We start from the raw sequence: 15,734 nt of genomic DNA on the forward strand, positions 1-15,734 counted from the left end.
TTCTTTCTATCAAGAATATTGTGGCACACATGGCACACAAAGAAAGGACAAAATGTTACGAGTTATGACAAACTGCCCACCAACGTAACCAGATCTTATACATGTACATATACAGTCAGCGAGTGTTGTTCTTTCTCTTTATCCATGATTGCTTTGGCATAACATCCAAGCTTAAGTATAAATCTTCATTGAAAATGGCCCTGTATCGTGATTTGACTAAGTGATCACAAAATTCTGTTGTGGTCGACAACAAGAGAGCGATACACCGTTGTTACCCTTAACAACCGCTTCTGACCTAGTGTCGGGTTTGGATAGCATTGATATGATCCGATTGTGTCGTTGCAAAGCTCATGTTGCTGGCAGGAACCTGACCTGCTACACTCATCAATATTCGTGCAGTTCTGGCCTTGGACTGACAGGGAATCACACACAGAAACATACAGATGTATCAGGAAAAGTGAAAAAAATATTTCTGTGGGCAACAGGCAGAGCGAGCCCCAACATAAATTTTCTGCATGGTGGTGCGATCCTGGATATGGCTACTACCAACAAAATGTATTGAATACTTCTCGGTTTTTCCGAGTAATGACTGCACCGATTCATAGCCTGAATGTTATCAAAAAATTGTCTTTCCTTAGGAGCCATGCTATAGAATGTGGCTTGGATCCCGTATCCATACTACTGATGTATCCCTATGCTTGTGGTGCTGAAAGTAGCTCATCGCTATTTACATACATACATACATACATACATATAATAGTAGCCATCCAGCTACATAATATACAATGTACATGTAGGTGCGAGCCTACACTGCAATATAACCACGCGCTGCCAATGTCATCAAAGTCTTCTGGGCTTGATTTTCATGTCACATTCACCACCGGAACCCTGCTAACTCTCAGTCGCGAGAATCAACAGATTAACGTGACATGAAAACCCAACCCTTTTAAGTTCTATTGTCAATACGAAAATAGTCATACACGTGCAGTACCTTCATAGCCAGGTTCGCATGCACATCGGTAGTCCATGGCGGTCTGGAACAGGACAAGTGCGCCTGGACATGGATAAGCCGTGCTATTGCAGTTGCGGGCGACAGGTCCAAGTAATCCAGGGATGGTTGTGTGGCATTTGCAGGTTAGCTCATCCGCTGTTTGGACACAGCTGGGAGACTCCACAAACTGGGTATCTGGTGATTGCATTAATGAGGCCCTGGGCGTGCAGAATGTTCCATTGTACACTTGCCCTTCTGGGCACGAGCAAAATGCTCCGCCGCCAACTAATCGATCACCGAAACAACGCAGCTCAGCACCGCTGCATTCATTATACACTTGACGGAAAATGGACATAAAGAAAGATACGTGGGCGTGCTTGAAATAGTTATGCACATACACACGCACTCACATACACACACACACACGCACACACACACACACGCACATATACATACACACACACACACACACACACACACATACCTGTACATTCAAAACACTCTAGGATCATCAGACAGAAATAAATAAATAAATAAATAAAATTCGACGGGTTCGCGGAACGGGCAGGTCAAGAACAAGGGGTCGTACAACTCCCTGGTCAAGAACCACCTTTCAGCTTCCGTCGGATGCCACCACCCCATGATCAGACAGAAATGGTGACTATTAATACATGTATGTGATTTCAGCAAGTCCAGATACGTGTAAATACACACCCAGATACCTACATGTAGATACGGGTAGGTTGATACAATTTAGGAGTTAGCGTGCATGTGCAAATCTTACAGTTGGCGATGGCGAATAAGTTGGAACCGAACACTGGGTAAGAATTGTCTTGGGGGATTGTTCTTAGGTTAGGAGCCTTGGTCAGTAGGCGTGCCAATGGGCACACATCGCTTTTACGAGGACTTGATCCCGACGTAGAGCTGTGTTGGTCATGAACATTGACACATAATGAAGAACCGTGTAGATCAACAAATTTTGGCCGGTGAGAAACTTTGCGGGATCTCGAAATGAAACATTCGGTCGTGATCAAACTTTGCCGATCAGGGTTAAAACTTGCATTTGCCTCTGTGAAAAACTTTGGCCCGCGAATTTCTTTGGCATGCGGCGAAATCAGCCAAATCAACCCGCCAGCGAAAATTAGTTGATTTACAGTAGGTGCAGTTCACGCGATCAAGCAAAGGAGAAGGTTAACATGTCCATCAGCAGGTGCAAACCAGCTTAGCATTATGCCTTACTCAGCCATCCAGACTACGGCCAACTGTGACCAGACATATTTTATCAAGGATTGTGCATAAAATTTTGAAACAGGACTGCATCACCATGGAAACACGAATGCATCAAAATGGAAATTCACGGAGTTTACACGTGATTTTGGCCGTAGTCTGAATCGCATACTACTCAGCCATTCAAGCACTTGAACTACAGTTCCGCTCGCTGAAATCCGACCCGAAATGCAAAGCTGGCGCACTAGACTCATCCCCACGACATCTTTGTATGTACAGCCGCATTCGTGCCACTTCCAGGGCGTCAAGGCCCGTAAAAAATGAGGGGGCAAATGTGACTCTGCATCGGATTTCACGGAGCGCAACTGTACCTGTCGATTTTTTACGGGGTAACGGCCTCTTTTACGGGCAAAATAAAGTCATGTAGACATGAAAAAATTGAGATACCATGAAAGTTAAAATGGAATTTTATTCAAGCACAATACATTGGGAAACTCCAAGAAATTCCACGTAAAACAGACGGAATTCAGTTTTCAATGGCCGATGCCTACCCCAGCACCATCCTGCGTCGACAGGCCTGTCAGGCGCCTTCTAGACCCGCGTAGCCGGAGGTCGACTGCATGGATCACTGCAAATTGGCTGCGAACTCGCACCCAAGCCATGATGATTGAAAATGGCTTGTCCCACCTGTCGATAGATACAATCATGATGATTGTACATGTACATGTACATGTAACTGCCAAACATCACAGTTTGCGTAAGACTAGGCTAGAGGCCGAGTTTGCCGCATTTTAGCGGTGGGAGGTGATGAGATCAGACCCACCAAAGTGGCCCAATACCGAAAATCCCATTCACCACACTACATCCGTGCTTCCCTCGTGCCAGGCCACGGGTTCCCAATTAACTATACACATGTAGATCACATGTAACACAGCTACCAAACCAATCTATTTGTTCACCAGGAGCTCCGTCTGGAAAGGCTCTTCAAGCGCGCACTGCGTGCTGTATGTAAAGTGCCCCCATGGACCCCCACTGTTACGCGGCTTGAGCGTTACTTGCTCTGCTTTATATGGCGTTGTCTAAATTCTTCAGGAAGTAGATTGTTTGAAATTTGTTTAACTTTTTTCGTCACGAAAGGTTCAATGTGTTGCTATCAGGGTTTCTGCTAAAATAGCTGTCTTAGTCCGCCATGCTGCATCTTTACCCTCTCATGTCGTATCTGCTACTTCAAATGCTTTGTGCTGCCTGAGTTTCTGTATGCATCCAATGCTTATGCCCCATATCTATCTGTTCACCAGGAGCTCCGTCTGGAAAGGCTCTTCAAGCGCGCACTGCGTGCTGTATGTAAACTGCCCCATGGACACCCACTGTTACGCTGCTTGAGCGTGTACATGTCTCTCCCTTGCGCGCTACCATTCAACTTAACTTGCTCTGCTTTATATGGCGTTGTCTAAATTCTTCAGGAAGTAGATTGTTTGCAACCTTTTTTCAACCTCTTTCGTCACGAAGAACTCGAGGAGGCAACAGTAACCTGCTTATCGTCCCTGCAGCTGCTTCTTCACATTCTACCAAATTGGTGACACATGCTGGCGCAGTTCTCTGGAATTCCCTCCATGCGGATATCCGAGGCGTCACCAAACTGGCCGCCTTCAAGTCAAGCGCTTTGCAACAAATTCTTGCCTGCTTTTAGCTTTACGCCCATGTTGCGGTGCGACTTGGTCCCGCAACTAACCATCGTCAGGCAGACCACAAAAACCCAGAAACTCCTTTAATCGACATTACCACTCGTTTTCAACAAGAACACCAAAGAACACACCGAACAACGATCGCCAAATCGCTGTCCTGGGCAAAACGTGCAGCGTGCGTGCATTTGGCTTGCGCTGCATGCATGCACACAACGACGTGGCATAGAGAGAAAATGCAGCGTACAGAAAATGCATGATCATCGTAGCCATAGAGATACTAAATATGGCGACTGCCAAAGTCCGCGTGCAGCGCGGACGAGTACGAGTGCATCAACGAAAAGAAAAGCCATAATTTGAAATGCAGAACAAGCAGAAACTAATAATGACTTGCAATGTGCTGGAGTGAAAGAATAAAGAATTGTTGGTTACGGAGGTGAAAACAGTGTCTGTCAAGGGGTGCTTGCACCCAGCGACAGGGTGACAGCACACCCTGTCAGCGAGAGTAAGTTTCGCCAAGTAGATCGTAGCGGAGTTGCCGCGGATGGCGATAATGCAACGGATCAAGTACTAGTAAGTACATGTACATTGCAACCAATTAGTGTGTCAACAATTCTACTTATAATACATTAGAACAATTCACAAGATATTCCGCTCGTGAACATGGCGTGGTACGAACACGCATAGCAATTACTGTGTCGTAAAATGCGTCTCGACGTAGACGTAACAGACATGCACTCGTGATGTAATTCTAACAGACTAACAAATAAATATTACACTCGCGAAATACATAGCAGTAATACACAACGCACCAATATTGCAAGCGACCTAGCATGTCTTGACAATACTGCCCTTGCAGCATGTGACAGTTCTGTACACAATTCGTAACTACAATACACTAATAGTATCAACGTGCAACCGTGATATGACAACATGAAAGGATAATGTTCAAGAGCACAGTCTCCTGTCCAGCCCATGTTTCTGTAGCTGTGCTGGAACTGCTCTATTTCGCCGCCACTATTTACCATAATGATTAGCCATGTCTCCCCCCCCCCCTCCCTCCACAGTGGGTCCATTGTTATCAGGCATCTGCCTGTTTTGGTTTTCTCCACTATAAATAAAAGAATACTACTACTGCTGCTGCTGCTGCTGCTGCTGCTGCTGCTGCTGCTGCTGCTGCTGCTGCTGCTGCTGCTGCTGCTGCTGCTGCTGCTACTACTACTACTACTACTACTACTACTACTACTACTACTACTACTACTACTGAAATGTGTTTTTATTGAAAGCACAAAGCAATGAAGATGTGAATGCAAGGAGGGCAATGAATTCAAAAAGCGAACAGCAAAATTGTAACAAAATAGAAAGATAACAAATATTAATGGCAACAGCAATGTTTATACATGAAAAAGGGGAAGGAAAAGGAAAGAAAAACATCCAAACCAGAACTGCTTGAACACCGCCAGAAATGAAACCGAGATTCATACAGAAGAAAAAACTTCAGGACACCGGAAAACAAACTTTAGATCACATTTTGACATTATACGAGATGATGACAAAGAAAAACTATGCCCTAGAGAGCACACGGCAGTCATTCACAAAGCTCGCCGAGCGCTTAGAGCGATAGGAGGACCTAGAGCCACGTAAACAGGTGATACACCAGCGAAGTAGGCAGAATGACAAACGGCATCGCAAATGATTGACAACAACAGAATACACCAAATCAGCGTTTTTCTCCAGAATACGGCCAACCAATGCCTTCAAAAACACGGAACACTCCTTCCCTACTACTACTACTACTACTACTACTACTACTACTACTACTACTACTACTACTCCGAAAGGAAGGCGTTGGGACTTGGGACTTGGGAGACTATGATCCATGGTCCAAATTTCTTACCCAGGGGAACCAAAAGAGTGATCGAGTAGCAAGGCTACACTTTTCGTTAGTGCAAGAACGGATTTGGCATGAAACATATGTAACCGAAGGTGGCTGATCCACTGGTTGGAGGTTGCGATTCCCAATTCTTGCCGACTGACTGACCAGAGGGCCACACTTAAGCAACGCACAACTCACGTCTAGAGCAACGGGGAAGAATGGTGGATTGTGCACTTGGAAAACCGGGCAGAAACTTAAAGCACCACTCACTCCCTGCTCAGTGCACAGTGTTTGGGGGAATTCAACCCCTATCAGCAGAGCTCGAAAACGCTGATGAAACTTGTGCTCCGAGAGCAGTGCATTATGTGATGGTGTGGTATTGATCTATTTGAATTCGGTATCTCGACAGTACAATGTACAACTTGGGATGCTCTGTGAGCCACGGCATCACTGGGGACACCAACTTACACACCTCATGCATGTAGCCTTTTTAACTAGGAATTCCAACACTCAAACACCTTGATATAAATTATGATGAACAGAAAAGGGCCCTGGTGGGAAGGCTGTACAATAAAGTAATAATAATAATATGTTACTGTGTCCATTAATTTTCGATTATTGAACTTACAATCGCTGAAGGTTCGGTAGATTCCAAAAGAGACCGACAGGGATATATTCCAAACCATTGCTACTCAGATCTCTGAAAAGGAAGAATAAGACTATAGAATTTTAAACTCGTTCACGAACAGACAATATCACATCACCGGTAAATTGATGTGCAAGTATGACTATGGCCCCCAGCACAGACCACCAAGCAATCGTGTAGTTCTATTGGTAAGCTCTGCATAGGCGATATCGAGCACTTTCAGCCTCACTGGATGCACCCTCACATGTTCATGTGCATGCGCCCTCGAATATTTTCATTCGTTTGAAGGAGTAAAAAGTCAGAATATCTGAAGACAATCCTGGAGAAGGTAGAATTCCTGTCCGGATTTAGTCTGGATATGGCTTCAAGCACAGACAATTTCATATTATCGGCAGTACTAGTGCATCAGCCTAAGGGTGTGCAGACTCCACTGTAGCCACTTCACGTTTCACACAGTTATATACCACTACCGAAAAACGGTCTCTCGGCTACAAATTCTTCCAAAAATAATTTAAAATTGAATAAAGTCCAAATTCCTGAAGATGGGCCTGGCCCGAAAATTTGGACTTCATTTAATTAATTATTTTTGGAAGAATTTGTAACTGAGAGACCGTTTGTGGGTGGTGCCGTGGTGGTGTATAATTGTGTGAAACTAGTGCATCAGCACTACTATTTTCTGAATCCTCAATCCTGTTCAAATACTCCTCAGGATGTGATCGCTGGTTTATGATTACGTGGGTATCGAAGTGCAATTCAAGCATTCATTCTCGTTATTTTGCTTTCTTCGAACGTTTACATGTATATTGTATATTTGCCCAATGCTGTGGACAGCAAGCCCATGATGATTTCGGCCATAAAGACCTCATCAGTATAGCCGACCGAGCAGCCATGGTGCAAAGGAGGCACCACACACACTGGGATAGCTCGTCGCTCTAGCGCCACAGTGCTCCAACTACGAAATGTATTGGGCAATGCATACTGCAGCAACACTGAACAAGACGAATGTCGAGGAGCATACTATAGTAATACCCAATACCGGTAGATGTATAGTCATTAAATTTTACATTTTTGCCATTAGCCACATTGCCCGTTGGAATCGCGAAGCCAAAACCAACAGCTGAAACCTTCTCTCAGACTTACAGACTCTCTATGTTTGGTGTATTCCTGAATAACAGGGCTGGCAGATCATTAGCACCGTTTCCATACAAACTCCTGCAGCGTACAGAAAACCAAAAATGCAATGTGTACAAAGCAGAGTTTCCGTTGACTTTGTCAAAAAGACATCCTGTGTAAATAAATAATTATGATATGGCCGAGAGCAATTTTGCGATCAATAGAAGTGCTCTCTTCAAGTGTGCTTTGTCTCAAGAGCTATCTGCATGCCTGCGGGTGCAGAAACCCAGTCTGACTAATTATTCACTTGTCCTGTCTTTCTAAATGACATGCTAATGCACATGTTCTTGGTTTAGTTTTTGGCCTTTTTTCGTGCTTTGCAGTTACTTGTTGTTTTAGGAGAGTTCCCTCCTCTCCACCTAATTGGTTTTGCGCAAAAAGAAAAGAAACCCAGTCTTGCTCCATCACGAGGGGACTGTGAACTTGTTTGAATGTTATCAGATTACCTAGCAAACGTACATGTACATGTAGCAGCCGTATAGCATGTGTTCCTGCCACTTATCCACTGCACATCTCCCTAGCGTGATGTCAGCCATGCTGATTTCACAGTCCGCATGCCACACAGAGATGCCTGGCAGTCACACTGTGCATCTACTGCTTACACAGCTGCATAATGCCGTTTATTTTAATTTTAATTTTATTTTACTATTATTATTTTTTCGGCAACGCAGATGATTATGATGATGATGATGATGATGCCATGCCACCTGTCTGCACAAATTTAGTCACATGACTAGCACGTGACATCACTCTGCTAGCATACTAAGGATAGATGAACAAAAAAACTAGTAATTACTGCCGTCCTTCAACAAGTAAAAAGCAAATCATCGCAAATCATCGCCAAGGTCATCTCAACATTAGTATGCATGTAAGTGCCAGAGAAATTATGGATACTGAACTCACAAGTAGCGAAGATTAAACGTGTTGTAGAAAAGTGTCTCCGGCAGTGTCTTGAACTGGTTCCTTCCCAAGTCTCTGCGTATTCAAAGTTTGCACCAAAAGACATAATTGTTTGCATTGATGAACACTACAACATTACAGTGTACACACACAAGTAATCCCTTCGCTGCAAACGTGTAATACTTTAAAAGTCAGTCTTTTGGCCTGGAGCCATGATCACATACATTTTCACTCACACAACTCAGCGTTGTCAACTCATCCTCACCTTGCGTAGAGAGAAGAGAATCCGTACTAATAACGCCAGAAGGGCCATATAGAGTCCATTTTTAGGTGACCAATTTAAGGTCAGAAATGAAATATTTATTAATTGTCAGATTACTTACAATGTATGCCCAGGAGAGTGTGTTAAAATAGGAAAGTCAAGTATTACAAAATAATTGAGAGGATTTGAATCGTTTTTATCAAAATCTAAATATTTGCCGGGTTGGAAGGTGGGAGTTCAAAAAAAGGCAGTTTGAAACCAGTGTGATGTGCAACGTACACATTTTCCAAGTTCACATTATTCTGAAACAGTTGACCTGGCAAGGAAGTGATGACATTGTGCCTCAGTGATCTGCACAAACGGAATAAGTACGCACAAAAACACACGCATGCACAGGCACGCACAGGCACACGCACGCATGCACGCACACACACACACACACATACACACCACACTGACGCAGACCGTACATGCCTACACACACACATACACACAACACTGACGCAGACCGTACATGCCTACACACACACATACACACAACACTGACGCAGACCGTACATGCCTACACACACACATACACACCACACTGACGCAGACTGTACATGCCTACACACACACATACACACCACACTGACGCACACCGTACATGCCTACACACACACATACACACCACACTGACGCAGACCGTACATGCCTACACACACACATACACACCACACTGACGCAGACTGTACATGCCTACACACACACATACACACCACACTGACGCACACCGTACATGCCTACACACACACATACACACCACACTGACGCAGACCGTACATGCCTACACACACACATACACACCACACTGACGCAGACTGTACATGCCTACACACACACATACACACCACACTGACGCACACCGTACATGCCTACACACACACATACACACCACACTGACGCAGACCGTACATGCCTACACACACACATACACACCACACTGACGCAGACTGTACATGCCTACACACACACATACACACCACACTGACGCACACCGTACATGCCTACACACACACATACACACCACACTGACGCAGACCGTACATGCCTACACACACATACACACCACAGTGACGCAGACCGTACATGCCTACACACACACATAGGAGCGTGTCCGCTACAGTACCATGTAAAACCTCAGGCCAATGTTAATTCTAGCATTGCTGGTGAAATCAACTCCTGAGCAACGGGATCGTGTTGTTAGTCTTGAAATGGGTCCCAGAATGGAGGCGAGAACTGCTTTAATCTCCGCTACCAGAACGAATGCCGCTAGGGTTTACTGGGTGTTAGCGGCCGTCCTGAGTTCTCTTCGGGTACGGACACGATAATTTACTTTTTTAATTTTATTTTTTACCAGAACGAAAACAACTGTACAGTATCAGTCTAACAAACTCCATCATGTTTGGTCTCTGGGCCTGCTCTTCATGCACACTCATGAATTCATACAAATAGACACAAACACACCCACATGGACACACGCGAATATCCTTGCTCATCCGCACAACTCCACACACGCTGAGTGGCTCTCACCCAGCTGCTGACAGCTGCTCGCGCATGACCCCCTCCCCTCACTAACACACACACACACACACACACCATTTTGACCATTTGACGCCCATCGCGATGCTACAGCAGAAGCCATAACAGTTTGTGCTGGGATTGCACCATTCCACAACTTGCAAGGCTGAAGAATTGACCGCCACTATTCAGCCTGGTCCACACCCCAAAGCTATAAAGTGGCTTTTTCTGGCCAGTGAATCCCTACTTTTTTGGTCTTTTTTCATTTTTTCCCGCACACACATCACACCACATACTCCGGCATGCACTGGCTGTTGGTAACCATCCAGGAGAATGAAAGAAAAGTCAGGAAGAGTCTGAAAAGAAAGACGCGTGTGACCATAATCGTCGGGAATCGAACCAGCAACCTATCGAATGGAAATCGCTGCACATACCACTGCACCATATGGGACATACACACACACACACACACACACACACACACACACACACACACACACACACACACACACACACACACACACACACACGCACACACACACCTCAGACCTCAGACCTCAGACATGCCCATCGCGGAAGCGATGATAGCGAACAGCTACCGTATGTTAGACATAGCTTACTTGTGCTGGGATTACACTATTCAACAGCTTGCAAGGCACACACACACCCACACACACACACACACACATCTACAGCATGGCATGCACTGTTTGGCAGGAACTGTATGCATTCAGAGGAAGTGCTGAGTAGTATTCTTGATGCTTGCGCCCCCCCCCCCCCCCCATCAGGATTCAAGACCAGTCAAGAGTGACGTTCTTCAAGCGTGTGCTGCTCCAACACCGGCCCAGAGCCAGCTCATGCGGGTGTTAAGGCCCCCAGGTCACCTGCACTGGGGCGATTGTATCCCCATGCCCCATCGCAGTGCCAAGGAAGGATGGATCTGTAGCTCTGTGTCGTATCCTACCTAGTTGTTCCAGCTACTCAATCCGCGTAGCTGTTCCAGGTACATAATTTTATATATTCCACTAACAAAAGATATCAAGCTAGCACAGCAGTTCTCACTGGACAAGAGGAACAGTTTAGGAGGAATGGACCCAAAGCAAGGATAACTTGATAGTTTATTGTAAAGAAAAAAGGACCAAGAAACTACAAGTTAGCCTATAATGTCCACTAACACCGCCAGTGACTGAACAATCAGTTCATGCGATAACATTGCACTACACTGACCGACGGTTTCTTGGGCCTTTTTTTTCTTTTCTATAAATTTATCCTTGTCTCTCCATCCGAGTCAATTCTAACTTGATAGTGCTCGGCATTTCATGGGCCCTGGAATTTTTGTTCTTAAGAAAACTTGGTGCAGCCATGGCTCTACTGGCTGTAGCATTGGCGGCGACAACACTAACAATGCTCTCAATCACGCCTTACAGCTCCCTGAGTTCGATCAGGCTGTCGAATACACCTTCCCTGAGTGTGCTCAGGTCGTTGCTCACCATTAATCTGAAGATAGACGCAAAGACACAATATCACACAAACACTGATCTCATATCTCCTTGTACTGAAAACAATTATTGCATGAAAGGAAGAACTTGACACCTCAATTGGAGCTCTACTCAAATACAACAAAATTCAATGAAGCGAGCACTTTCATGGAATGAGAATGCCATACACTCTCAGTAGTATGACAGAAATGAAACATGCTATGGGAAATGACATAATGTACATAACAATTATCAAACAATATCAAAAAAATAAATAAATAAAATAAACAAACACTTAAAGAATAAATAAATAAAATAAAATAAACAAACAAACAAACAAACAATATCATAATTTCCTTGTGCATGCTTAAAAAACTTTTATTATTATTTTTATTTTTTTACTACGGCCACATCTCATCCTGACGATATAAGACCATATTCATAAAATTAATAAGAGAGACGTTTTGCAGAGCGAACCCTATCATGGGTATGCGCGTCTAGGCTTGCGTGCGAATATGTTGAAAAATGTTCGTGCAAACGTCTTGTTTTGCATGATTTCCGTTCCAAGAAAGCACGCGTGCGATCAGCAAAAATGACTACCCGTGAGCGCTCGCTCTGCAAAACCTCTGTAATGCACCGAAAGCAGCAATTGAATCCCAAAAAATCGAAATTTCACTCGAGCCAGAGAACTACAGTCCATTCATTGGAAACTGGCACCCTAACTTTTTGGTGTCTCTCTCACATAGTTGTAGATATCGTGAAAACAACAGTACATCCTGCATTGTGTGACCCGTGCAATTACTCCTTGCCACATTTTGTGAGCGGTGTGCTATACATGCCTCCTACGTGACACTTCACACAATCATCATCATACTTTACACTATATGCATTAGCACCTGTATTGCTGTACTGGTATTTAGAGGGCTTCTGATTGTCGATGAAGGCAGAGTTATCCTGGACAATACAACCGTCTCAATTTGAGGCCAGAAAAGTCCAAGAACAGGGAAATAGAAACTCAGCCAGGTTTTACAAAATTAGGACAGGTATGCCATGGCAAAATATACGGAGAAGCAGATCCCAAAACCCAGATTTTTGAGATTTAAAGTGGGTTTTTGATCCTCAATTCGGCCCAAATCCGACTTTCAAAAGCCAGCGGGCCAGTTTCCGATGAATGAACTGTAGTAGTAATAAGAGCCTCCCTAGTACTCGTATTTTGTATCCAGAGTAATTTGCTGACCAAGCCTCAAAATTCGATAAGAGAGCATTATGCAGTTTTGTCCAGTGACTTTGACCTTTCCATATACCGTAGTTCCGCGCATATAAGCCCATGGGCTAATATACGAAATAATGCATTTTCCCGGGGAAAGAGATCAGTAATAATGGTTCGTTTCTTAGCCCTGGGCCTATAATTATACGAATTTTGAAGGCAGCTGGCACGCGAAAACCTATAAGTCAGCACAACTGGGACGTCGTTGGCGTTGCTGAGACCTGGCTGGATAGTACAATCTCGGATGGCGAAATTTGTATTCCCGGCTACAGTGTTGTTCGCTGTGACCGGCCCGATCGCCAGGGTGGGGGCACATGCCTCTATTACAAGACATCACTCCCAGTTACCTATCGTTCTGATCTGCACAATAGCCACCTGGAGGCTACCTGGATAGCTATTGGCGGAGGGCAACACCAGCACCTCGTTGGCTGCCTCTATCGCCCACCAAATGCAACTGCTGATTTCTGGGACCACCTGGACACAGTCCTCCACAATGCTGCCACGATCACGCCATCAATGACACTGGTGGGTGACTTTAATATCAATCTGGCTCAATGCATGACCAGTCGTCCTCACCAGCGCTTCTGGGACCTTATCGGATCGTATGGGCTCCGCAACTACGTCCAGTCTGCCACACGAGTCACACCCCGATGTCCGGATGGAACGCTGCTTGATTTAGTGCTCTCCACCGTGGGTACTATAAGTCATTGTGAAGTTGTACCCTGCACGATCAGCGATCACTTCCTTGTGCATGCAAGTCTGTCTTTACCCTCCTCGCAACACCCACTGCAGCGGAAATCAGTGCGCCTCACCCGCAAGATCCGAGCCATTAACCTTGCAACATTTCGTGAAGATATTGCCTCGTGAAGCCTCCACTCCTTTCCCCCTGCTGCAACTGTAGACGAGATGTGGAATGGCTGGCATGCCAAGTTTATGTCGGTTCTCGAAAGACACGCTCCCCTGCGTGAAGTCAGAATCTCCACCAGGAGGACTCCCCCGCCATGGTCCGACCGTGATCTATTCCAACTGAACATGCGCAAGAATAGACTTCACCGAAAGTGGCTACGAGATAAGACTAACGTGCATCTACATGAGGAGTACAAGCGAGCCCGTGCAGAAGCCTCAAATGCTTACCGGCGAAAACGCAATCAGCATTTCCAACAGCAGTGTCGTGATCACTCCTCCAACCTGCGGATGATGTGGTCCGTGATCAACTCTGTCACTAGCCGTTCTCGTCAACATCATCAGCCAACGTGCGACATCACAGAAATCTCGGATGCCTTCCACAGCATTGTACATGATCCGTCCTGTAACCGTTTGAAGGTATTCTTGGAAAAGACAATGCTTGCTCAAGGCAACACAACTGATATAGGGCACTTCGTGCCCTAAGGTGATAACGCGCGTGCTGACAGGATAGGGAAAGGTGCAAGATACAGAGCTAGAGGGCAGATAAGGTTAGCGCTAACAGGGAACTGTTACACCATCCCTCCCTCCTAAGCGAGGCACATGTGCCTCCAGGGAGTCGAGGAATATGTGGAAAGGGAATAATCAAAATGAAATCGTGTCAACCCAACAACGCTCATCTAATTGAAGCACCGTGCAAGGTAACCAAGGACAGTCAGGCGAGTGAAGATAACGGAAATGGGGAAAATCTAAAACAGGAGGGGAATGGATTGCTTAACACAAGGATCAAGTGGGAATTCTCAAGGTACACGTGCAATTGAATTTGAGCGAGTAACATTTCGCTGTAACCATAGTGTCACTAACATGCCCTGGACGCCCTGTAACGCCTCAGAGCAACTATCGGCCTACCGGCCTCGTCCAGCAAGTTCTCTTCTGGCTCCCAGGTCGCTTCGTCGTCTGGGTATCCTTGCCACTTGACAAGGTACTGAGTCTGATGCCTTCGCTGGCGATCGTCAAGAATCTTCTCCACCATGTATCTGGTCTGACCGTGCAAGTCAGTGAACGGTGGCGGGGGTGGCTGCCGCCTGCCGGGAATAGTATTCTGCTCATACCGGCGCAGAGCAGTGACATTGAAGACAGGGTGGCACCGAATAGCGCTGGGTAGATCCAGCTGATAGGCGTTGGGTCCGATCTTCTTGATGATTGGGTAGGGCCCGAACCACTTAGGGCGTAGCTTCTGTGAAGGCTGATCCCGGGCTTCTGCGGTTGTTAGGAAATCCTTGTACACCAGCACCATGTCGCCAACCTTCAGGTTGCTGGGCACCCTTCCCCTGTCTGCATACTGAGCTTGTCTAGCCTGAGCGGCAATCATGGCGTCCTTTGCCAACTTGACGGCATCCGCCCGATCCTGGATCCAGTCTGGGGCACTCCCTCCTCCCCTCCGTGCCAGGAAATCTGGTGGGGACTTGGGATTAAGTCCATAATTTAGATAAAACGGCGTGCTAGAAGTGGAAGACTGATATGAACTATTAATTGCAAATTCGCAAAGAGGCAGAAGCTTGTCCCAATTATCTTGTTTGTGGTTAACAAACGCTCTAAGCACATCCTCAATTACTCTATTCATTCTCTCAGTCTGTCCATCGGTCTGTGGGTGATTGGCAGTACTAAACGACAAGGTGGTACCTAATTGATGAAACAATTCCCGGAAAAATTCAGAAGTAAATCTTGGGTCCCGATCACAAACAATAGTGGAACTCAAACCGTGTAAT

The 15,734-nt window shown here is 45.5% G+C and overlaps 1 protein-coding gene across 1 annotated transcript in view; it reads right to left on the reverse strand.

Annotated features, from left to right (window-relative positions):
- LOC135828950 (adhesion G protein-coupled receptor B1-like) overlaps nt 1–15,734 on the reverse strand; it is a 40,705-nt gene that overhangs the window by 12,318 nt on the left and 12,653 nt on the right. Inside the window, exons 6-13 of the mRNA XM_065341383.1 lie at nt 11,743–11,814; nt 9,037–9,108; nt 8,499–8,570; nt 7,563–7,634; nt 6,405–6,476; nt 1,776–1,915; nt 992–1,327; nt 296–412 (exon numbers count right to left, since the gene is read on the reverse strand). Coding sequence (XP_065197455.1) covers nt 296–412; nt 992–1,327; nt 1,776–1,915; nt 6,405–6,476; nt 7,563–7,634; nt 8,499–8,570; nt 9,037–9,108; nt 11,743–11,814 — 953 coding nt within the window. The remainder of the gene's footprint in view (nt 1–295; nt 413–991; nt 1,328–1,775; nt 1,916–6,404; nt 6,477–7,562; nt 7,635–8,498; nt 8,571–9,036; nt 9,109–11,742; nt 11,815–15,734) is intronic.

This window comes from Sycon ciliatum, chromosome 12 (assembly GCF_964019385.1).
Source record: "Sycon ciliatum chromosome 12, ocSycCili1.1, whole genome shotgun sequence".
In the NCBI taxonomy this organism is placed as follows: Eukaryota; Metazoa; Porifera; class Calcarea; order Leucosolenida; family Sycettidae; genus Sycon; species Sycon ciliatum.